Source organism: Nuphar pumila, chromosome 9, assembly GCF_984573655.1.
Source record: "Nuphar pumila chromosome 9, dmNupPumi1.hap1.1, whole genome shotgun sequence".
NCBI classification, from domain to species: Eukaryota; Viridiplantae; Streptophyta; class Magnoliopsida; order Nymphaeales; family Nymphaeaceae; genus Nuphar; species Nuphar pumila.
In genome coordinates this window covers 116309549-116334192 of record NC_143257.1, presented here as the reverse complement: position 1 = coordinate 116334192, position 24644 = coordinate 116309549, and the positions used below count along the sequence as shown (strand labels likewise).

Below are 24644 nucleotides of genomic sequence, written 5' to 3'. Positions count from 1 at the left end.
TAAGAACTTTGATTGCTCTTGCCTCTGTAAAGAAATTGCCTCTGTAAAGAAATGACATATCTTTCAGATGGATGTCAAGAATGTGTTCCTCAATGGTAGTCTAGCTGAAGAAGTTTATATGGAATCTTCACCTGGTATTAAGATTCCTTAAGGAAAAGTTCTTCGTTTACATAAGGCCTTATATGGACTTAAACAAGCCCCAAAGGCTTGGTATGACAAATTTAGTTAAGTTATGCTTGCTTTTGACTTTCAATTTTGTCTTACTAACACAGCTTTGTTTATTAAGAAATCTAATGTGGGTATTATTATTATTCTCCTTTATGTGGATGACATGATCATCATAGAGAGTGATAAACAGAGCGTTGACAATATCAAAAAATTTCTCAAAAACAATTTTGAAATGAGTGACTTGGGTTTCTTAAGATTTTTCCTTGGAATAGAAGTGGTTTATTCTCCTAGAGGTTATTTACTAACTCAATCAAAATTTGCTCTTGATATTATTAACAGGTCTGAAATCACAGATGAAAAACATGTTGACACTCCTGAAGTGATCAATGCCAAAATGAAGATTGATGATGGAGAACCACTTGAGAACCCAACACCTTACAGACAGCTTGTTGGGGCATTGTCTTACCTTTACATCACACGACCGGACATCGCACATATTGTCCACACAGCAAGTCAATTCCAGCATGCCCCCACTACTGTTCATATGGGAGCAGTATTACGAATTATCAGATATCTTAAAACCTCCGTTTGTAGAGGATTTTTTTTGTCTGTTGCTTCTTCACAACAATTAACTGCTTATACTGATGCAGATTGGGCGGTGATCCCAATGATCGACACTCAACTACTGGTCTTTGTGTGTTTTTAGGCAAATCCTTGATTTCTTGGCGGTACAAGAAGCAACAAAAAGTCTCTCTTTCATCAACTGAAGCTGAATATAGAGTCATTGCTACAACCACTATGGAAGTAGTATGGCTAAGAAGACTGTTTCAAAACATGGGTGTTACGACTACGGGGCCAGCACAACTATGCTGCGACAACAAAAGCTCTGTTTACATTGTCAGCAACCGAACATTCCATGAACGAACGAAGAATATCGAAATGGATTGTCACTATGTACGAGAGGAATTTCTACACGGCACTATTGATCTCCCATATGTCTCCTCAGAATATCAGTTGACCGATTTCTTTACAAAACCTCTTGCTGCTCCCTGGTTCCATTTTCTCTTAGACAAACTTTTGGTTGCCCAACAGTAAGTTTGAGGGGGAGTGTTAAAATTGTAATCTCATAGTTAATCTCATATGTGAGATAACTATATCATATGTAATCTTATTCTTTAGTTTAGCTTCTTAGTTCAGTTAGAATTAGGCCAGTTACAATGACTTTTATTTTATGTTTTCAGGACATTCAAATAGACTTATGCCTTTACTGACTTTTCAGTTAATAAAGCATACAGCACTTTTATTTTCTATTTTTAGGACATTCAAATAGGCTTATGCCTTTATTGACTTTTCAATCAATAAAGCATACAGCAGTTTTATTTTCTGTTTTTAGGACATTCAAATAGGCTTATGCCTTTATTGACTTTTCACTCAATAAAGCATAAAGCATTTATTGGCATTTATTGGGAGACGTTGGACTCCCAACAGCTCCAATTAGATCTGTTGGGAGCCCAACGACTCTCCCTTTCTTAGCTCTTTTCAGCCCTATAAATATGGGCTTTTACTTTTGTATTTGTAGGCCTTTTGTGTGTGGGTTTATCCCACTTTAATGAGATACATTTTTTCTCCCTTTGTATGTGCACTCTTTTGAATATTTCGGTTCTTGCGAGTGTGTTGAATGAACCTTTGTGTTCATTGAGAAAGATCTTTTGTGTGCTTCTTTTGAAGTTCCGTTTGGGGTTTTACTTCCTTTCAACTCATACCTACCAAGCATAGAAGTGAGAAAAAAAAACTTTTGGTAAACGAAATGATGAGACAAATGATGGTGACAATAAATAACAATAACAATTCTATCTTTGCATTTTTTTCCTTTCCGGGAAACATAAAATTCCATGCAAGCAAATCTGACTTATTTTGTAATTTTTCTTGATGATCATACAAGTTATGTTTGCATTTACTACATGCACTATTCTTTTGAAATATATTTTATACATATATCCAAGCAAAGTTCTTGAAGAATTAGATTTCAACGAGAATATAAAAGGTAATAAAGTTTTGAGATGGAAGCATCTTCCTGTTTATTCTTCCTTTTCGACTTCTATTTGAAGTAGAACATTGCAAAGACTGGTTAGCAACGAATCAATGACAATTTATCTTCTACCTACTTGGCTACTTCAAAAGGATAGTTTCCTTTTCCTACTTCAGGACTGCAAGTATTATGAACCAATTACACTGATAAATTAGGTTGGAAGATATTCCTTTTTTATTCTTGATAAAACTGTGTAAAGGGCAGTTTTTCTCCATATGTACTGCTAAGCATACCATTACTTTGGCTACAACAGCTGTACATCAACAAGGAACAACTCAAGGCACCAGAAAGCCAACAAAGTTAACTCACCTGTTTAGGCCATGATGAAGACAATGCATTTTGAAGTTCCAAGCGCCTCACTGATAGATTCTTCAAGCTCTCTTTCAATTTTACTTCATGGTGCTTTTTTTCCTCCAGAGTCAATACTAGTCTGTTGAGAAATCTGGATGCATAGGAGCAGCATCAAGACTTAGTGACAGGCTACCACTTGCAATCAAAAAGTCTAAAACAAAAATGTTGAGGAACCACCCAGAATCTATTCTTTAATTTCTGTCATCTGGTCAAGCACTACAGTACTATGCTCAAGATGTAACTTCAGAATCAAAAGGCAGAAAATAATGTTAAAATTGATCTTAAAGAAGCATCCATGAATAAATTTTTTTGGATATGAAGGTATTGAACTATTAGGATTAGAGGTTGATTTAGGAATATGACATTTAAAGACATGAAGGTTGTACGTATATAGTAGCATAATAAAATATCCAGCAGTCCCCGCATGCCAAGATTATCTGTTTGGAGATTATCCCCGAAAATGTTCTTTAATTTTCTGACTTCCACTGTCAAGCACAACTTCCACTAACAAGATAAGCTAGTGCTCTCCATAAGAAATCCCTCATCTTGACCATTCAGAAACTATTACTATGTTTAGGATGGTCTACAAGCATTACACAACTACAGGAAAATCCTTTTCATTCCACATCTCTTAAGAGAAGTCACAATCATTCTCACAGAATAACCTCGTATAACAAAAAGAAAGAGGTGCATGCATTTTTTTATCGATCATCTTTAAAAAGAGGTTCATACATTAAAAGTCATAGATTCTATAAGCCCATCAATATGCATTCATCTTCTTTATCCTCTTTGATGACCTTTCCCATCAAATAGGAAAGAATTTCTTCTTTCTTGCTAAGATCTTCAAAATTCTCAGCAGCAGCATCAGTCCTTGCCCCATCTAGGTAGGATCAACTTATGGACCTACTACTCCTCAATAGTTATTTCCTTCAATTATTAGCCATGAAAACTGCAACATAAACCACCATATATGCAGAAGACCATGTAAACAGTTTCATCCAGAACTTGGTATCGTAAAAGGATTCTTAAAAGTTCTCATCAAATGCATGAACTTTTTAATTTTCCAAAACTTCTAACAGAAAGTCCTTGACATCAACCTAATCACTTCTAACTCAGGTAATAACTTACTGAGCACACCCTACACTGAACGATTCCAGGTCTTAGACCATTGAGATCGCATGCAACATCCACTTCTTGTAGTTCAGCAGCCTAGAAAGGCATTTTGTAACAACCCAAACTAATCCTTGTAAAAATAGTAGAAAAAAAATTTAAGGCAATTGCATAAACAATACTCAAGGATCCGGGGTCTCACAGATTTAATATATATCAAACCACATCAGATAGTGTATTTAATCAATGAAGAATAATCAACTTTATTAATCAATTGAATAAATGTCAAAATAAGCTGAAATAATAAAATTGTTTATCACAAGGAGCCACTCTGTCAAGAACCCATAACATGTAACGCAAAGCACGCAGTCTCCAACTAGCAAGTCAACCCATCACTGAGCTCCTAGTCTTGTAAAACAGTTTTTGAAAATGGGTAAGAACCAAAATCCTTTGTACGAATTCTTCTAAAAATCCAAACAGTAAGGAAATAACAAAAACAAAATTCATGCATAATTTCAGAGGAATATCGCAGCAACAATTTTCATAATCAACTTACCATTCCAGCATTTAAACAAGTATCATACAATAACAAATATCATGCGAAACAGAATAAGCATGAATACATGAATTAATGCAGAACTTTAAAGATGCATGATTCAATGCATATGCATGAATAACTTATTAAGTTATTTATTAGAGTTATTTTTGCATGTATGTCCTTATTAAATGCACACAATTTTAATTTTCACTTTTCCTTAAACCCGCATATAATCAAAACAGGCACAATTTTTCGAAGCCTAAGTTAGGTTCTCAGTTATAACTTAACACATAATTTGCATTTTATTATTGAGTTTCACACTTGTTCCTCGACTGATATAAGGAATCAGTATCATCCATCGGAACATTAGAAATCAACATCTAATGATGGGACATCAGGAAAAACAACATTCACTGACGTAACTTTATTGGCATGCCAATAACTATAGTTAAGTCAACATCACTACCCCCGGCAAAGTAGCTGAATCTCCCTAAAACTGTGACCAGGAGGCGAACCATCATATCGGGTTCAGGTGCACAGTCGTACATGGAGTTTTAGTATCCTCACGGTTTCTCCAAAACCGTCATCCAAGATTTTCACACTGTGGAAGGGACATCGAGGAAGTTAAACAAATTCAGGTTATTTACACAATAACCGTTTTGCAAATCAACATGCAAAACCAAATTTGAGCCCTAGCCTGCACAATATAATAGTGCAATTAATTTTGGAAAAAACAATAATTTTCATAAATAAATTTTGCAATGCATAAATTAAAATCAACATTAGAGCATCACATGCTCCTGGCCCACACGGCATGCACTGCTTACATCTAACCACAAAAGCATCTCAAAGTAATTTATGCATATTTTTGCAAAATTTTAGTGAGCATGCAACACACACCTTGTTTTACAAGATATCCACAATGCACATACAAACACACACGCATGCGAAGAGATGCTTGCAACATACATTAACATGATTCATTTCATGCATGAACACACAAATATGCACACGATCATACTTATGCAAACATCAAAATAACTTCAGAATTTTCATGCATATGATATGCACATTTGCAACATAGACTTGAATGCATAAACATGCACGATCAAATCTGAAACATATATAGCACCCTGCAATGCACATGAATGCAGGCCTGAACATAACATCACTGTTCAGAAATAACATACTGGCAATCTGATCGGGATGCACAAACACACCCTCTGACAAATCTGACCAGATTGCACATAACTCACCATTCGACAATCTGATCGGATTACACATGTGCAATCAGTGTCAAATCCGATTAGATTGCATGTGCACAAATCTGGTCAGATTGTACGCCCGCAAGGAGTTGCAAAATCTGATTTTTATTCTACTGCAGAACCGTATCAACATGTTGTTAACAGCATGTCGTGGCTGCACTAATGTGAGCAGCAACATGCTGTCAGCAGCATGTTGATGCTGCAAATTCATGCACAGCAGCATGCTGTGGACAGCATGCCATTGCAGCACAAATATGCAGCAATGTGTTGCCCTGAACAACTACTAAACACATATCTACAGGCAACCAAAAAACAGCTAACACTTTTAACAAAATAATCAGTTTGTAAATCAGTCAACAAGACATGCATATACCAATTTGATAACAGTTCCCATAACAGCATATATTCAGTTTTGATGGCAATTTACATAACATAAATTCAGTTCTGATGGTGGTTTACAACAAAGAAATTCAGGTTTGAAGATCGACTGCATAACAGCATACAAAACAATTTCATAAATAATGTTGACAGTAGTCAACATAACAGCATCAAACATGTGTGTTTTTTTACCATAACATAACAGCATCAAACTTGTTTTTTTTTTACCATAACATAACAGCATTTTGAGTCCACACAAATGCAGTACAACCTTACCAATCTAGATGCAGTCCACACCTTGAAAAAACCCAAAAATAGCTTACCGCAAGCTAAAATGCCCCAAATCTTGTATAAATCTTCTCCAAAAATACAATAACCACAGTCACTATGACCAAGACCCTTCACAAACCACTTCCACACAAATTTCACACCCAATAACAATGACCCAACACTAAATCACAGTGAATCTGAACCAAAACTACAGAAAAATGGGTTACCACAAGCTAGAGCAACCCAAAACTTCGATAGAACGCTCCCAAAATGATAAACAAGAGCATCACACCACCATAATAATGTTTCTAAGTCAAAAATGACCTAGAAGCATCCAATATGGGCCTTAAATACCCACTGATTCACACAGTTTGAGCAAAAAACCCAAATATGGTAACTATTCACGCCTCTTTTGAAAAATCATAAGAAAAAACATATTAAATCAACCATGCCTCCGACGAAGATGATTTTTACACACAAATCATCTAAAATAATGATCTACCTGGTGCTGCCTTCTGATGTGCCAGATCTCAGACGTTCGTACAACCCGACCCTTCAAAGATGACATCAGCAAGCCTTCACACAGCTTCAGAATGAACCCTCCTCTGGCGACCTCAAACAGGCTCTGATACCATGTTACAATGTGAAGAAATACGAGGCAGAGAGGTTAGGATTACAGGAAGCTCAATACAAATGGAGAGAATACTGTAAAATCCAATGAAAAAAATGGACCCAGGTCGGATCCAGATCCGACCCGGATCCAATCCTGGGTCATTTTTCCCCCTCGCATACCTTTAAATAGGCATGCAGACGGGGAGGGTTTCCTCATTCACAGAAACCCTCCCCCAGCCTCTTCCCTCTCCCCGACCTCGACACCTCCCTCTCAGCCGCCCTCGTTCTCTCACTTGTCTACCCACGCCGACAACCTCAGCCCTCTTTCGTGGCAGTTGCAGGTAACTTCTACCCTCTCCTCTTCGTTGTCCTCTTCTTCTCTTGTTGTCTTCTTCTTCTTCTTTTCCTTTTGTCGACAGGCCGGCAGGGGCATCGCCCCTGCCGCCTGTGTTTGACAAGGACGGCAAGGGCTTTTTGCCCATGCCTCTCATTTTCCAACAGGTCGGTAGGGGGCGACACTCCCCTGCCGCCTGTTTTGATCCAACGGTAGGGGTTTCCAACCCCCGCCCCTCTCTCTCTCTCTCTCTCTCTCTCTCTCTCTCTCTCTCTCTCTCTCTCTCTCTCTCTCTCCTGACTGGGTATCTCCGGCAAGCAAGGGCAAAGCCCCTGCCCCCACCTCACCGTCTCCTTCTTTTTCGCAGGGGAGGGGTCGAGCCCCTACCGCCTGCAATCAGACATTCGACAGGGGCCTTTGGCCCCTGCCTCATTTTTTTCTCTCTCTTTCGGTAAGTCGGCAAGGGCCTTGCCCCTGCCTTCTGAGTATTTTCGACAAGTAGCAGGCAGGGCCAAAGCCCCTGCCCTTCTTTTTCCAGCAAACTGGCAGGGGCACTGCCTCTATTTTTCGGCAAGCAGGGGCTTCACCCCTGCCTCTTTTACCTTCATCAGGCAGGGGCGAAGCCCTGCCTCTTTGCTTTGCTGGCCAGTAGGGGCGAAGCCCCTGCCTCCGCCTCCTTGCTCCCTCTGTTTTTCAGCCATCGGGGAAGGGGTTGTGCCCCTTCCTTGTTGACCGTTAGAGGCAGGAAGAGGCATAGCCTCCTTCCCTTCTCTTTTTCCTTTTCTGGCATACAGGCGGACAGGGGTTGCGCCCCTGCCCCTTTCTTTTTTCAGGACAGCCCGGTGGGAAGGGGTTGTGCCCCCTGCCCCCTTTCTTTCATTTCCTTAGGTCTACCCCTAGAGAGGGTTGACGCTTCTTTCGATGTTAAAATAATCACTTCTTATCTTTCGCAGCTCGCACGACGGATCCCGCTCGTGCCCCGCGGCCTGAGTCCTTCGTTATATACTCTCGAAGGCAAGCGCAACCCCGAGACTCCCCAAGGTAAGGGAAAGTTGTACAATGAACTTTGGATGAACTAAACTAAGTTAAAACACTAAAAATGGGAATTAAAACAATTAAATATATATATATATATTTCTTATAGAAGTATGTTTTTTAACTCAAGGACGCAGTTTTGCGATCCTTGTCCATTTCATTATATCATTTACTTTGTCGTAGTGCACAGGCTATTGCGTTTGCACCTACTGCTTTCAGTTATTTACCTTGCCATTGCGCTTTAGTGCACAGGCTATTGGCTTTATGCATTCACCTGCTTACACATTTATTTAGCTGGGGTACGGTTTCGTACTTCATGCATTGCTTACGCATTTTTTTACGATCGATGTGCAGTTTCGCACAATGATGATTGCTTGCATCTTGCAGTCGCACTGAATTTTTGCTTGAGCTCGTATATTGGTGACTTGCACTTACATAAGTACAACCTTGAACGTATCCCGTTTCACTCATAGTTTTATTATATGCGAGTCACACTTATGCATTTCAATTCTCTAAAAAAGGTTGATTCCTAGCGCGAATCTGCTTTCCCAAATGCGTATTTGCAAAGCAAAAATTGAAAGTCTTTCTTGTTTTCCTGTTGCAAGATAACAACCAAGCCTCTCAAATTGCTATATTTGGGAGAAGTATCTCTAGTGCTTCTATTGCATATCTGATATGACTCAGAAAACCCCGATGAGGGGCACGAGCAAGTGATTAGGCGGGATTCTGTTGAGAAACCCATATTCCGTTTATCAAAGCTAGTATCGAGTCATACGCAGCATATGGGTACTATGATAAACAGATGAGAGATCCGTGATGATCTCGTACTGTGCGAATGGCATAAGAGTTGTACTTCTGTTTTGAAAGATAAATCATGTCAAAAATGAGTTTTTGCATTACATTACATCTTTGTGAAACATTGTGTTGGGGTTTCCCTTTGAGAAACATATACCCATTTCATCGTAGCGTACTTGTAGACATGCGTGCCATGTTAGTACTACGATGATTGGATGAGACAATCATGCGAACTCGAATAGTGCTATTAGCACAATGCTGAAATCACATAAATAGTGATGATTCGCCTTTACAGGCAAGATGCTCGAGTTGGGTCGAAGGACCAGAGCATACCGAATGGGTTTTTAGTTAAATAAACCTGAAGCACCCATTCGACCAATTGTTTCTCATCAAGGAAGAGGATGGGATGGTACAAAAACTCTGGTGGAAAGGTTGTTAACCACCCCCCCTTGAGCAATGACTCGGTATCCCCAGTTATCGAAGTTAGGGAACGGGATTACTGGAGATTATCCTAGGTAGTAGATCTCATAGACTTCTGCAGAAGTAGGATGCATCCGTTGTCTACTTACGCCTGTGAGGAATCCTCTCTCGGTCATTGACCGTACCCTTAGAAGCAGACTCAGCTAGCTATTCGGGATATTGAAAATACATGGCATAATAGACCCCCGAACTAGTCTCAGTTGTTTCTACGATTCGTGCCTTGCGCGTACCCGCAGGCCAGCTAATTATCGAAACAAAAGTTATACTGCTCACATTACTTGTTGGATGTGCATTGTGTGTTTATTAAACTGTTAATGCTAGTTGTGGTGTTTCTCTTGCGCTGATTAATTGTTAATGTTAATAGTAGTTTTTCACTTGTTTAAACTGCTAAGCATAATAGAATTAAATGCAAGTATTTAATTATGTTCTCTATTGTCTTTTGTGTACCTACCAATTTTTTGCCAAACTGACCCATTTTATGGGCACAGGTGATGAATAGGTTACGAGACAGGCGATGGCGCGATTACAAGATGATCTCAAGATCCCATTGTTTCTTCTGGCAGCTCACGTCCTGGACCTTTTTGGTTTTTTTGCCAAGGTTTTCTCAGAAAATCCTAATTTTGTACAACTTAAAGTTATTTCTAATACAAATGGCTTATTAAAGTGTTTCTTCTGTCAGCTCGCGTCCTGGACCTTTTTGGTTTTTTGCCAAGGTTTTCTCAAAAAATCCTAATTTTGTACAACCTAAAGTTATTTCTAATACAAATGGCTTATTAAAGTGTTAGCGAGTTACTTCTGTTTGGAAATGTGTATTTTACGCTAATGCGCCCAAGGTTGTCAACTTGCCTTTCATCTTTCTCATTCATAGAAAATCGTTTCCGCTGATTTATTAAACAAAACTCTGAAAAGAAAAAGAATTTTCTAGTCTTTTGAACTTTTTAGAAAGGTTTATAAGTTTAAAATTTTGGGGCGTTAGAAATACAATGTTCTATTTAAAATAAAAATCGTGAATGAGAGCATATTACAAATAAAGGGCTCGACCATCCTTGAGACATCAAAAAGAAAAAAGTAAAAAGACTAGTATACCCCTTCTTTATAGGGTAGGTACATATTAGTCAAACAAGTTACTTTATGTAACCTTATGATACACTATATTATATAGACTTTCAATAAACCTAACCTAGCCCACCTAACACCCAGGCCCACCAAAATGCATCACCAAACCAATGTACAAAGAACATTCTTGATATTGGACTTCATGCTTGATCATGTATGTCACATAGACATAGAAACATGTATACAATTTTTGTAAAACTAGCAAATAGGGACACGAATGTGCATTAAATATAAATATATTTAATTTAGGTAAAAAGTGTACATGATTAGGTACATGCAAAATCTAATGCAATAAAGCATGAATACATTTTATTTGGAATTTTTTTAACAAAAATTATAAATTATTATTGCTATAATCATTAAATAATAAATACATTTTAACCATAAATTCTTTGACAACAATTCTAAAATATTATTAACATAAACAGTAATTAATACATTCAATTTGAAATTTGAAATGTACTGCAAATAATGACACATTTTGGAAGAAAAGTGCAAGTACTTGAAAAATAAACATTCAAAATCATAAAAAGAAGTTAAGGACATGGTGTTGTGTGTGTCTGACATAAGTTAGATTGTGCCCATAAAGTGTCTTATTGTGTAGTGTCATGTTGACATTGGATGCACACATTCTAAGTGAAGTGTCCACGTGACATAGTTGACCATGAAAACTTTCCATCATACAGATTAAACTTTTAACAAATTATGGGGAATGAAAATGTTTGAGATGTATTTGGCTCCTGGTGTATATGACAATTTGAATCCAGAACAGACACCTAACTTGTTCTGATAAAGACAGAATTTCAAGGATATCAAGAAAAATCACTTCAAGATGCATCTGAGTGGGAACTCATGTTAAGTGGGAACTCATGCTAACTACTTGCATATATAAATCAGGCATCTGTTAGAATAGCTCAATGTCCTCCTACAGACCATCACAATAATATCATGTTGAAAAGAATGAAAAAGAAGCCAGTTAAAGCTCAAGGACTGTAGGACATAATTTGTTCCAATTAATAAACATTTTACTGAAAATATCATCAACCCTGGACTTCAGGAGATCATAGTAGTAGAGTCAGAACTATGGTCGTTGCAGCGAGTGTGTAAGTGTAATAACTTCAAAAGCATATAGACAATTCACTCAAGAAGGGAGTAAATGCATATCATATCATTAAGTAGTAAACTAGTTGAGCCATAGAGAAAAATAGCTGCAAGTTAAAAAACAAACATATTCCATCTTAGTTAATCAGGCAATACTGGTTCAAATATTTAGCACTCAATGATAAGATATGTGAAGAATACCTCAAGAGAGATAATGTGCACTATGAGCACAAACACCACAAAGAGATATGTGCACAAAGGCACAAGAACATTTAGAACAAATGTACACAAAGGTACAAAAAGAACTCAAATGCACAAAGGCATAAAAATATATGAAATTTATATTGAAGAAATTGGAGAGCATAAGCTCCAAAGAATGTCTTTACAAAGGGGAGAAGACCCCTATATATAACACAAAAAGAGGACCTTGGAGAGGCCCCAATGTGATCGTTGGAGCCCCTCCAACGGTCACAAATGTGACTGTTGGAGGGGCCCAACCAAGGTTGCCAAACTAGGAAGCGGAAGCAGGAAACGATGCGGGAAGCGGAAGCGAGAAGCGAAGCATTTTAAAATTTATAGGAAGCAGGAAGCGAAGTATCAATTTAAAAGCAAAATATTAAAAAAATAAAGCAATATGGTAATTAGATAGGAATCGAACAAGAAACAAATAAAAACTAAAATAAAATTGATCATTCTTATATTTCATGATTTTCAGTAAAAGAGTCAAATTTTTGTTAAAATCTAACAATGATGGTTACTAATTTAAAGAAAGTATATGGAAAGTGTGAGAAAATATATAAAAAACATAAAAAGAAACGTGAGAAAAGCATATAGGAAGAATAGACCATGTGTGTGGGAAGCATAGAAGAAGCGTGGGGGAATCGAGATTCCCATGAAGTTTCGGAAGCGAGGAGTATCGCGCTTCCGAAGCGATTTTCCGGGAAGCGAGCTTCCCACCTACCTAAGAAGCTTCCGGTAACTTTGGGCCCAACAATCATATTGGGTCCCTCCCAAGGCAAATCAAAAAGAATAAAAAAAGAAAAAGAAAAAAGAAAAAGGAAAATTACATGCACATTCCAAAGGGAATATGCGCAAAAAGGTAAAAGACTAAAATACTATATATATATATATATATATATATATATATATATATATATATATATATAATTAGATAGATACATATACATATATATGAAATATATATGTATATGTATATGTATCTTTCTTTATATATATAAAATGTATATGGGCATTACAATGATAATGGATTACAATTTAACAAGATAATCAAGAATTACCTTTTGGAATTCAAAATCATAATCAGATCACGTGTCTTCCTATTTGAAAGCAGAAAGATGGCTGACGAGATGTCAGATAGCATGGTCTGAATGACATCAGAAGAGTACTGCTGTAGTACCAAAGGAGCAACGGCCTGAACTTGATGTTGTAAGGAGGCTGTCTCCTCATTTCCCATTTCCACAAGTCGTCGTGTAAGAAATGATTTAAGCTGTAAATATATATCTAAGGGTAAATTCAAGAGCTTAACAAAAGAATTACATAGCGCTAATCTCCAATGAAAGATGACATGCTTAAACTATGTAAAGAAGGCATCTTAACTATTGCACAAGCAGGTCCTGCAACAATAGCTTGGTCCCAAAAATTAAGACCAAGCACATCAAGGGACAAATTCCACATGAAAATTTTGCAGAGTCCATGTGCATTATACAAGCCCTGAATCCTATATTGCTTTATATTTCTATTAAACAACTACATTTGATTTTTCACGTTGAAGATACATATAACTAGCTGTTGCAATTTTCAGTAACCCTTGGCATTTGGAAGTTGCATTTTAGGTCCCTTATTGTAGCATTTTTCAACTGATGTTAACCTCATATCTTCTACTGCATGAGATCCTCAAGTAGTCTTTTATGCTTTTCTTCTTTCAGAAGACATAAAAAGAATCCCCTATGAACAAACTGTAACAATAATGAGGAAAAGAAGGATATGTGGCAAAACAGTCATCGACACCAGTATTCAGATCATGACCATAACAGATGTGGTCATAGCATACAGTACTTGAGTCAGGCCAATGAGCTCTGGCAGCATCCTGGTGCTACTTGGTAAAAGATAGTGATTTTTTTCCACAGGAGGAATTCTGGCCCTGAAACAAGTAAAATCAACTACCAAAAGTCCACCAAATCAAGGCCATCATCCACTTCTTACCAGTGTAATCTAATCAATTGGCTAACAACAAGCTCCCTAGTGAGACTACATTAGCTATCCCAGGCCAAGCCAGTGTGAACTGTGAAGAAATTCTTAATGAAATCAAACTCAGATAACAGCGAATGGCATAGTAAGAGCAGATCTTGATCTGGGAGATGTAGTGGCTACTTGGCATCTCCTAGAACTTCACATATGAAGAATTTTTTTCCAGAACTACATGCATGTGTGGTCTAAGCCCATAAAGCAGTCCACTGAACAACCTCGATCAACAATGAACCGTAACAGTAAATGGTGTAGGAAAGGGATGACTTTGATCTAGGAGATGTAACCAATGCTTGGCATCTCCAAGAACTCCCAATATTTCTCTAGACCTACATGTGTGCATGCACGTGCACACACACACGGACATGCACACCCACCCACACACACACACATTTCCTAACCGAGGCAATAAAAATAAGATCTCATTTCACAGACTATTAAAAGGTAATAAACTCTTCAATGAAGCAAAATAAAGAATACAGCAATAATGTACATGGCATACCTCAAACAAATCATCAAGGAGTCTATTCCTATGCTCCGTCTCTAAAAGCTTACTTCTAGGTTCTCCTTTGGCCTTGTTGAGTGAAGAGATATCCAAATCAGAAAATTTAGCTTCCTGATCTGTATCAAATATAATGCTTTCATCTGGTATTTCCACCTGAGCATTTTCGATACTAATATCCCAACATATTTCATTGTTAGAACTCTCTTTATTGAGGCCGTTCACCAACTCATTTGGTGGAATGTCATCAGAGTGTATGCCACCATTTGACGAGGATTCATTCAGGTTTTCTTCTAGGTTGACTATTTCATTTGAGCCAAATCCAGTATCAGGTTCCTCTGCTTGATCTACAGGACCAATTTCCCAGTCAATACTAGAACTATCCAGTGTGATATTCCAGTCAATAGAATCTGCTCTGTCTCCCACATCATGCTCCTGTTTCTCCATCATAGGCAAAGATGAATTCAACTTGAACTGAGCTTCGTCTGAAGCCACGATCTCAGGGTCCATTGAGATATTCGAGGAAGGAGGATTTTCACAAAGATCTCTCAAATTTGGAAGCACGGTGACAGAACTTTTCTGTAGTCAGCAATGAAAAACTAAATCAATCAGCACATGCAACAGCATCAACCTAAATGTGAATATTGTGTAAGCACGAGATTACAGATTAAGATTCAAGGCCTCCAACAATTCCTTGTGTTAAATCCTTTAGTGCTTTTTCCAAAGTACCTCTGTCTCAGTATGAATATCTCTCACAAAACTCAAGTAATATTCCATGGCTTTTGATACTGAATCACCATTAAGAACTTCACAAGTCTTGCTGAACATATCAGAAAGAGACTTTGCAGATTCCAGAAGTTCAACTCTGATGTTTTTCCCCTTCAGAAGCAAACCTTATAGGTTAAACTCATCAAATAAAAGATACTGGAGATATTGACAGTTACTTACGGAATCACTGATCCCTCAGCAGCAGAAAAGAAAGTCTTAAAGTTCAAAATTGATGAAAGGATAACCCAGAACTGACCTGCAATCCTAGCTCTTGGCAGGATTCTTCATATTTAGCTGCTGATAAAGATATGGCTCTTTTGATGTCAACCTCTTTACGCTCCATTTCTGATAGTTGTTGCTGAAGCTTCTGTATCTGCTTTTTCTGATAGGGGCTTCAATTGACCAAGCACAAAATATCAAACACCACAGCAACATAGCATACATAAAGCACAACTAACAACATACAAAAATGACATATTCGTCTTATCAAGATACAAGACAAAGATAATAATCTTTAAGAACAAATTGACATACATGTCATAATTCACATTCTGAACCATAATTTGGGCAGCCTCACCAAGATAAAGATGATCCTTTTCATATGCTCGCACAATATATTCCCATTCACCCTGTGAAAAACAATAATCTACATACATATACACAATGGGAGATAGAAAGAAAAATATAGAGAAACAAAATAGCATGTTATAGATAAGAGGAAAATGTATAGGATGAATGAGGCCTTACAGCTGAACCTGATAGGCGGCCAAAAATATTTCTAGTCTCCGGAGTTGACTTCAGAAGAATTTCACTTATTCGTTTTGCTTCCAGGTATCCTATCGCTGAAATTTGGCAACACAATACATTTAACTGAAAAATGGAAACTTCAAAACCCTTAAACAACGAACATTTCAATCACAAATTATAAATACATGTTCTGATTTCAGTTAAAAGAAGTCATAGTTTTCAGATCACAAAGCTGGATGAAGGTGACAGCATCTAATTGATCTTCCCAGATCAAAATTTATTCAGACAAGATTTGACGGACAAATAAGATGCCTAATGAGTGGAGGAAGAGTACTTTGGTGCCTCTATATAAGAATAACAGTGATATACAAGATTGCACACACTATCGTGGTATAAAACTCATGAGTCATACTATGAAACTTTGGGAGAGAGTGATTGAGTATAGGTTGAGGAAGGTTGTCATGATATCGGAGAATCAATTTGGTTTTATGCCTGGAAGATCAACTATGAAAGCTATACATCTTCTTAGACAACTTATTGAGAGATATAGAGAGATGAACAAAGATTTGCATATGGTTTTTATTGATTTGGAGAAGGCATACGATAGAGTACCTAGGGATGTTCTCTGGTGGACAATAATGAAGAAAGATGTTTCTCTCAAATACATTAGTATAATTAAAGATATGTACGAAGGAATAGTAACCAATGTCCGCACTTGCGGAGGGGTGACAACCAATTTTCCTATAACAGTTGGGTTACATCAAGGATCTGCAATAAGCCATTTCCTATTTGCTATAGTGATGGATGAGCTTACGAGATCAATTCAAGAAAATGTGCCATGGTGTATGTTGTCTGTTGATGATATTATTTTGATTGATGAGTCAAGAGTTGGGGTTAATGCTAAGTAAGTAGTGATGGGAGTGTAGTGAAGCTTGGTGAGCAAGAAATATCGGTGGATGACTATTTCAAATATTTGGGATCTATCATTCAAAAGTATGGAGAAATTGATGGAGATGTAAATTATAGGATAAAGGTTGGGTGGATGAAATGGAAAAGTGCAACTGGAGTGTTATGCGATCATAGAATGCCATTGTGGTTAAAGGGAAAGTTTTATAGGACGACAATTAGGCCCGCTTTACTATATGGTACGGAATGTTCGGCTACCAAGAGACATCATATTCAAAAAATGAGTGTAGCTAAGATGCGTATGCTTAGATGGATGTGTGGAAATGCAATAAAAGATAAGATTTGAAACGAGGAGATACGTAAGAAGGTAGGTGTTGCATCCATTGAAAATAAGATGAGAGAAAATCGTTTAAGGTGGTTTGGACATATTCGGCGAAGGCCTAATGATGCTCCAGTTAGAAGGATGGAGAAATGGGAAAATATATTAGTTAAAAGAGGTCGGGGTAGGCCTAAGAAGACTTGGATGGAGATGATAGGAAAGGATATGAATGCTTTGAACCTCACTGAGGACATGGCATTGGATAGAAATGATTAGAGGAGAAGGATTCATGTGGAAGACCCAGAATGATTTTCTTTTTTGGTTCATATCGCCGACCCCAATTGTTTTGGGATGAAGGCGTAGTTGTTGTTGTTGTTGTTATGATTGTCTAGTTCATATTAAACTAGACTCAAAACTAGTCAAAGATTTGACTAGTTTTGAATAGACGTTTGAGCTAGTCCAACGGCTACAAATAGAGCCATTGTACTAGCTCCAACGACTCTCTTGAGTCCTCTAAAAGCTCCTCTCTCTCCCTCTCTCAATGTATATAAATAAGGGTAGCTCCCTTCTCATTGTAACAATGCTTCTTAAGCATTTTATGTGAATGAAATAAAGTTTATTATTTTTATTTTGAGTTCTCTCATTTATGCCTTTTTGTGGGTTATGATTAAAATGCCTTTGATAGACTTTTATTGCAAGCATTTGTGCTTTCATGTAAGATCATCATTTTCTTACATGGTATCAAAACTTGGAGGCTTCTAGATATTAGAAAGTTGTCACCTTGTTTTTTGTGTCATTATAGCAAAAAGTTGATTTGTCTCATTGTTTGTGATTCAAGTGCTTTTGTGCCTACATAGTTGAAGAAACAAGTGATTTGAAGGATCATTAACTACTCAAAGATCGTGATTGTGCTCATCTTCTCTCATTCTTCTTTTTCTTTTCATTTTCATCTTCTCGCTTTCTTCTTCACCTTTGTAAGAATGGATGACAATGATAAAGTCACCATCAAGCCCGTAAAACTAAATGATACCAATTATGTAATGTGGGCTTCAATTATGAAGCCCCACATTTGGGAGAAGGGGTTGTGGGGGTTAGTAGATGGTTGTGGTTGTAAAAATGGATGATAATGATAAAGTCCTCATCATGCCGTAAAACTAAATGATACCAATTATTTGATATGGGCTTCGATTATGAAGCACTACATTTGGGGGAAGGGGTTGCGGGGGTTAGTAGATGGTTCTAATTCGGAACCAAAACTAATTCTCACAAATATTGAAAATGAGAAAGAGGTACCTCTCACGAAATGAGAGAAAACTAAGGCATTAACTACCTATGAGAAAAAGTGAAAAGAATGGAATATGGGACATACCAAGATCATGTCATGGCTAATTAATAGCGTAGATATCAAGAAATGTTTTAGTCTTGTAAAATTTGAGCATGTCAATAAGGTTGAGAATATCTTAGAAATATGTATTCTCTTAAAGACATTGCACATGTGTGCAATTTACAAGACAAGGTGCGAACTATGACCCAAAGGGACAAAAGTATTAGAGAATATCTGTCACATGGTGCGGGTGCGGGTGCGGGTGCGGGTGCGGGTGCGGGTACGGGTGCGACACGGGTGCAGCGCAATTTCAAAAATTTTGGACACGGGGACTCGGCACTCGGCTATATATATATTTTTAAAACTAATCAAGAAAGACACATTTTATGACTTTAGGAGAGAGTTTGTTATATTTTTCAAGAAGCACGAAGCATTTACAACCAAATACCCTTAGCCTTTTTAAACCATGAGAAATTTTAAAGAGTTTTTCAATAGGAGACTTGTTTTCCAAAGTTTGAGAAGGCATTCTATTTATTAGATAGACTGCGGTTAGAGCAGCTTCAACCCAAAATTGCTTTGGAATTTCTTTTGAAATAAGTAGGGTTATAGTAGTTTCAATGATACGACGATGTTTTCTTTCAGAAATCTCATTTTGTTGAGGTGTCCTAGGGCATGTTTTTTTATGCACAATTCCATGATTTTTTAGATATAATTGAAATTCATTTGAAAGAAACTCTCCCCCAGAGTCGGAGTGGAAGACTTTAATATTTGTTTTAAATTGATTTTTAACTAGATTATGAAAGTTTTTAAAACATGAAAAAACTTTGGATTTAAGTTTTAGAAAGTAAATCCAAGTATGTCTACTAAAATCAGCTATAAATGTAACATAGTACGAATAACCACCTTTTGACATAACAGGAGCGGGACCCCACACATCTGAATGCACTAATTCAAAATTTTTATGTGTCAGAGAGGTCCTAGACCCAAAAGGTATCATTTGCATTTTTCTAAGTATACAATATTCACATACAAAATTTTTATCTTTACAAAAAATTTTCAAAAATGGAAAAAGAGATAATTTAGTTATACTTGGGTGTCCTAATCTTTTATGCCAAAGATCTATATTAATGTCTTTGACATGATTACAAAACGAGTATTTTGGTAAACACAGGAAATCCATGTAGTAAAGGTCTCCTAGTCTATGGCCTTGCCCAATCAGCTTCGCTGACTGGAGATCCTGCACCCAACACGCCTTAGATGAGGAGAATACTTTACAACCATAGTCAACAATTTGAGAGACTGAAAAAAGATTTAAATCCAGTTTGGAAATGACTCTCACTTTTGGAACAAAGAATTTTTTTGAAATATTTTGACTTTTAAAGAGGTACCATCGGCAATTGACACATATGAGAAATATTATTTAGTGCAATCAGATAATAGAGACTCATTATGAGTCATGTGGAAAGAAGCACCTGAGTCTAGAATCCAAGAGGTCTTACCTGGAGGAGACGAGGAAGAGATGGCAGCCCCAGATGTAGAAGGTGTAGCCTTAAGAAGTTGTGACACAGCTTCTGCTATTTGAGCAAGATTTAATTCATTGAAGTTGCTCCTTTTCTTGATCCTTGAGGTTTTTCACTTAAGGCAGCCACCTTTTTAAATTTGGGACATTCCGGTCTTATATGTCTGGGTTCCTTACAATGATGACAAATAATTTTTCCTTTGTATCATTCTTCATTGTGTCATTCCCCATTGAACTTCTTCTCAAAGTGAGGTGGTTTATATGTTTTCACAAAATTTTTGGGTCTTGCCATGGCAAGGAACTCATCATTAGACTTGTGCATTCCAAGTCTTGTCTCTTCTTGACAAATTTGAGCAAGGGCCTCACTTATAGAAGGATAAGTGGTCCTATGAAGTAAGGAAGATCTTACTTGCTCAAATTTCGGTCGAAGGCCATAAAGAAAGGAGAAAAGGTTTTCTCTTTCGATTTGGGTTCTTCTCATATCAATAGTCGAACCTTCCCATTTTGGTTCCAGCATGGCTAATTCATCCCAAATAAGAGATAAAATACCGTAAAAATCTCTTACACATTTATCTCCTTGTTTTGAATTACGTACCTTGTCTTGGAGATAATAAAGTAAGCTCCATGTGTCACATGCCTTCTTGAATTCGATGATATTGGTGGCGATCTTGAACTCCATGGTATTCATAAACCATGAGAGTATTTGTGCATTGCTTGCCTGACAATCTTCCAATTTATTTTGGTATTCTTCCAAGGCTTTTTTTTTTCTTCTTCGGACAAGGCTTTGACTTGATCTCCTTCTCTTCTAGTCAATTTGAGTTTTGGTTCACTAGTAGAACCACTAACAAAACCCCACAATCTTTTTCCTTTGATATGATTCTTCATAGCCGTCGCCCACATCAAGTAGTTGTTTTCATTGAGTTTATAGGTGATGACGGTGGCGAACTCTCTTTGTCCCATAATGAATACTTGAGTTTACAATAGAGGAGATAGGGAATGATCAATGATCGAAGAACACTTCCTTCACGAGATTCTCCTTCTTTCAAGAGCCTAGCTCTGATACCATGTAATGAAACAAGATACAATGAAACAATAGTGAAACAAACACAATGCCAACAAAGGGCTTTAATAAACTCACTTAAGGTTGGTCACTAATGGACCAAATACAATCTCAAAAGAGATAAAAATATCAAACAACACAAGAGGCATACAAGCCTATAAGATGGGAAAAACTCTAGAGAAAATCCTCAAATGCTTCTAAGAGCATTGTAGAATAACAAGGGAGTGAGGCGCTATTTATAGAGCCTCACTCCAGCACATGGGAGGCAGTCCAACGTCTAGTTGGACTGCCTCCCAACAGTCATATTTTGATTGTTGTGCCCAACAGTCATAAATATGACTCTTGGGCAAAATATTTATTACAAGGGAGTGAGGTGCTATTTATAGAGCCTCACTCCATCACATGGGAGGCAGTCCAACGTCTAGTTGGAGTGCCTCCCAACAGTCATATTTTGATTGTTGTGCCCAACAGTCATAAATATGACTGTTGGAAAAAATATTTATTACAATGCTAAATTACATTTCAGTCCCTAGTGGACTGTACTATATAATAAAAGACAAAAATACCCTTATCGGGTATTTTAATACAATTTTATTTTTAACAGAAGTGACAAAAGCCTCATGCATGTACTGTGACAACAAGAATTTGATCTACATTGCCAATAACCGAGCATTTCATGAACGTACCAAACATATTGAAATGGATTATCACTATGTCTGAGAGGAGTATCCACATAGAACCATCGATCTGCCTTATATTACATCATAATACCAATTAACGAATTTCTTCACCAAACATCTCGCTGCTTTTATATTTCATTTCCTCTTAAATAAACTTTTGCTCATTGTACCGTAAGTTTTATGGAGAGTGTTAAAAAGTATATATACACATAAATACAATTATATATAATCATTTATATATTATTTCTTTTTCTTTTTCTTTTTCTTTTTCTTTTTCTTTTTCTTCTCTTTATTTTTTATATTTTAGGATTGTCTAGTTCATATTAAACTAGACTCAAAACTAGTCAAAGATTTGACTAGTTTTGAATAGCCGTTAGAGCTAGTCCAACGGCTACAAATAGAGCCGTTGGACTAGCTCCAACGACTTTCTTGAGTCCTCTAAAAGCTCCTCTCTCCCTCTCTCAATGTATATAAATAAGGGTAACTCCCTCTCATTGTAACAATGTTTCTTAAGAATGTTTATTATTTTTCGTTTGAGTTCTCTCATTTATGCCCTTTTGTGGGTTATGATTAAAGTGTCCTTGATAGACACTTATTGCAAGCATTTGTGCTTTGTGAAAGATTCTCATTTCCTTACACATTACAGTGAGAGCATGACTTTATCTCAAACTAAAAGAAGTTAACAATGAAATATCAGCCATTTAGAATCTATAGAAATCCTAATAGAGCGCAAATAGTGGTTCATCCTAAAACAGAGGACTAAATCTATAGAAATCCTAATAGAGTGCAACACGTTGTTCATCCTAAAACAGAGGACGACCCCCTCTGAACGTCCTTGAATTCCAATAAAAGCTCTAAATTTAAAGCCTCAAATCATTCTTTCATATTCAGTAACACATTTTCCCTCTGATTACATTCCACAACCCACAACAGAATGCACACAAATCACCAAGCGCAATCCCTAGACTTTAATCAGCTAACTTGTCATCATATTCCCCATGACCACTTACAAAGAAAAATATATTTGGACGGGCGAAGGGCCAAAAACCCTCGAGAAAAGGCCAATTGGAGAAGACACACTATACCAAAATCAAACATTCTCTCCAAAATATACACAGGAAGCCTAATCATACGCTATAATTTTCAAAGAAATGAACATTCAATCCACGAACACAGTTGGGTCATCAAGACCAATGCACGAATGATTCACACTCACAAAAATAAAGGAAAATCCAAGTACCTCCAACATAACAAGCACAAGATAACATACTCAAGTCACTCTCATCACATTCATCGAGCGACTCAATCCAATACAATGATTTAAAAGCACACAACTGAATCAAGAGAAACCCATAACAAACATCACGCAAACCATGAATTTTCCTTTTCTTTTTTCCTTCACAAATCATCTCATCTTATGAATGTCAACATAGTTATCGGAAAAAATACCAAATTTTGGAGCAAAGAATAAGAAAGAGAGATATCCCAATTTTGGGCCTTACAATCAGAGTCTAGGGTTAGGAAAATGGGATTCAAATCCTTCGGCAATGAAGCAAACGCCGACGAAATCCGAGCCCTTATCGACGCTAACCGTTTTCGCCAATCCGCTGGTATCCTCTTCCGATCGACCAGCCATTCTTCCAATTCAACAACAATTGAATCAAAACACTCAGATATCAATTCAAGAATCGTCGAAAGTCAAGCAGAAAACAGAGAGAGAGAGAGAGAGAGAGTTCTCCGATTACCTCCAAGGCGAGGGAAAGAGATATCTATCGGAAGGTTCCTGACATCCGCCGGATCAGTCATTTTCCGGCGAGTTGCTGCCGGAAAAAGTGCCCCCGCAAGAAGAAAGAGCGGCGATCGTAGCAGCAGAGGAGGAAGAAAAACGCTGTTTTTTATGTCAGTAATTTACAAGAAGCGGCAGAATGTATCTCTATTTCACAGAAAACTTCTTAAAATTCCAGTTATTACCATCAGCCTGATTCTTTATCATTTTTGTTCAAACCAATGCTATTCTTAAAGTCATTTTGTTTTTCCAAACAAAAAGTGACTAAAATGCCCTCATCTTAAGCAAGCGGGGTAGGTTGACATAAGTAGGGATGGCAGTGGGGCGGGGGACAAGGTCTCCACCCCTGCCCCGCCTCAAGATTTTATCCTCCACCCCCGCCTCCATCCCGGGCGGGGAATGGATTTTATCCTCCATCCCCGCCTTCATCCCCGTTTCATGTCCTCCATCCCCCGTTCAAACGAGGATGAGGTGGGGCGGGGCGGGGATATTGCGGGGAAAAGTGGTCGGGGCGGAGATGAGGCGGGGATCGTGGCAGGGACGGGGCGGGGCGGGGAAAAGTGCACGTCCATCCTCACCTCCATCCTCGCCTCCACCCCTGGACAGGGATGGATTTTAACCTTCGTCCCCGCCTCCATCCCTGTTTCATACCCTTCATCCCCGGTCCAAATGGGGCGAGGCGGGGCGGGGCCCCGCTTTCCCCGGGTCCACTGCCATCCCTAGACATAAGTTGAGTTGTTTGTTAAAAACAATTATTTTATTTGTAAGGGCTGTGTGGCGACGCAAACTGTAATAATTGAAAAGTCGGGGTGCTCTTTTTCAATAGCAGACACATTTTGAGGACTTATACGGAAACTGACGACCAAATGGATCCACTCTCGACTTGGATCGATTCGGTTTCTGATGAATCGCAAGTAGTAAATCAAGTTTGGTGAACTCCAGCTAGAGGAGACAACGGTAGGAGTCAAATCATAGTTGATCGGGTTTGGATCTAACTTCTTAAACTGCATATCTGGATCCATATCGAAATGCAAAGTGATTGTATCGATCGAACCTGGATTTGGTTTTTTCTTTATGGTGATGTGATCCAAATTAAAGGATATGAAAGGTAAGTCCCTGTTAATTT

At 37.7% G+C, this 24644-nt stretch overlaps 1 protein-coding gene across 2 annotated transcripts in view; it reads right to left on the bottom strand.

Moving 5' to 3' along the window:
- The window catches only part of LOC149828988 (CDK5RAP3 protein homolog), a 28581-nt gene extending 4985 nt beyond the window's left edge, over positions 1 to 23596 (bottom strand). The window contains exons 1-9 of one of the 2 annotated variants that reach the window (XM_090017850.1): positions 23478 to 23596; positions 23235 to 23369; positions 15925 to 16019; positions 15712 to 15806; positions 15434 to 15569; positions 15139 to 15288; positions 14410 to 14988; positions 12941 to 13149; positions 2567 to 2699 (exon numbers count right to left, since the gene is read on the bottom strand). In XM_090017850.1, coding sequence (XP_089873976.1) covers positions 2567 to 2699; positions 12941 to 13149; positions 14410 to 14988; positions 15139 to 15288; positions 15434 to 15569; positions 15712 to 15806; positions 15925 to 16019; positions 23235 to 23369; positions 23478 to 23538 — 1593 coding nt within the window. In that variant the 5' untranslated portion in view covers positions 23539 to 23596. The remainder of the gene's footprint in view (positions 1 to 2566; positions 2700 to 12940; positions 13150 to 14409; positions 14989 to 15138; positions 15289 to 15433; positions 15570 to 15711; positions 15807 to 15924; positions 16020 to 23234; positions 23370 to 23477) is intronic. The other variant, XM_090017851.1, reaches the window with a different exon arrangement.
- Between the last annotated feature and the right edge of the window lie 1048 nt (positions 23597 to 24644).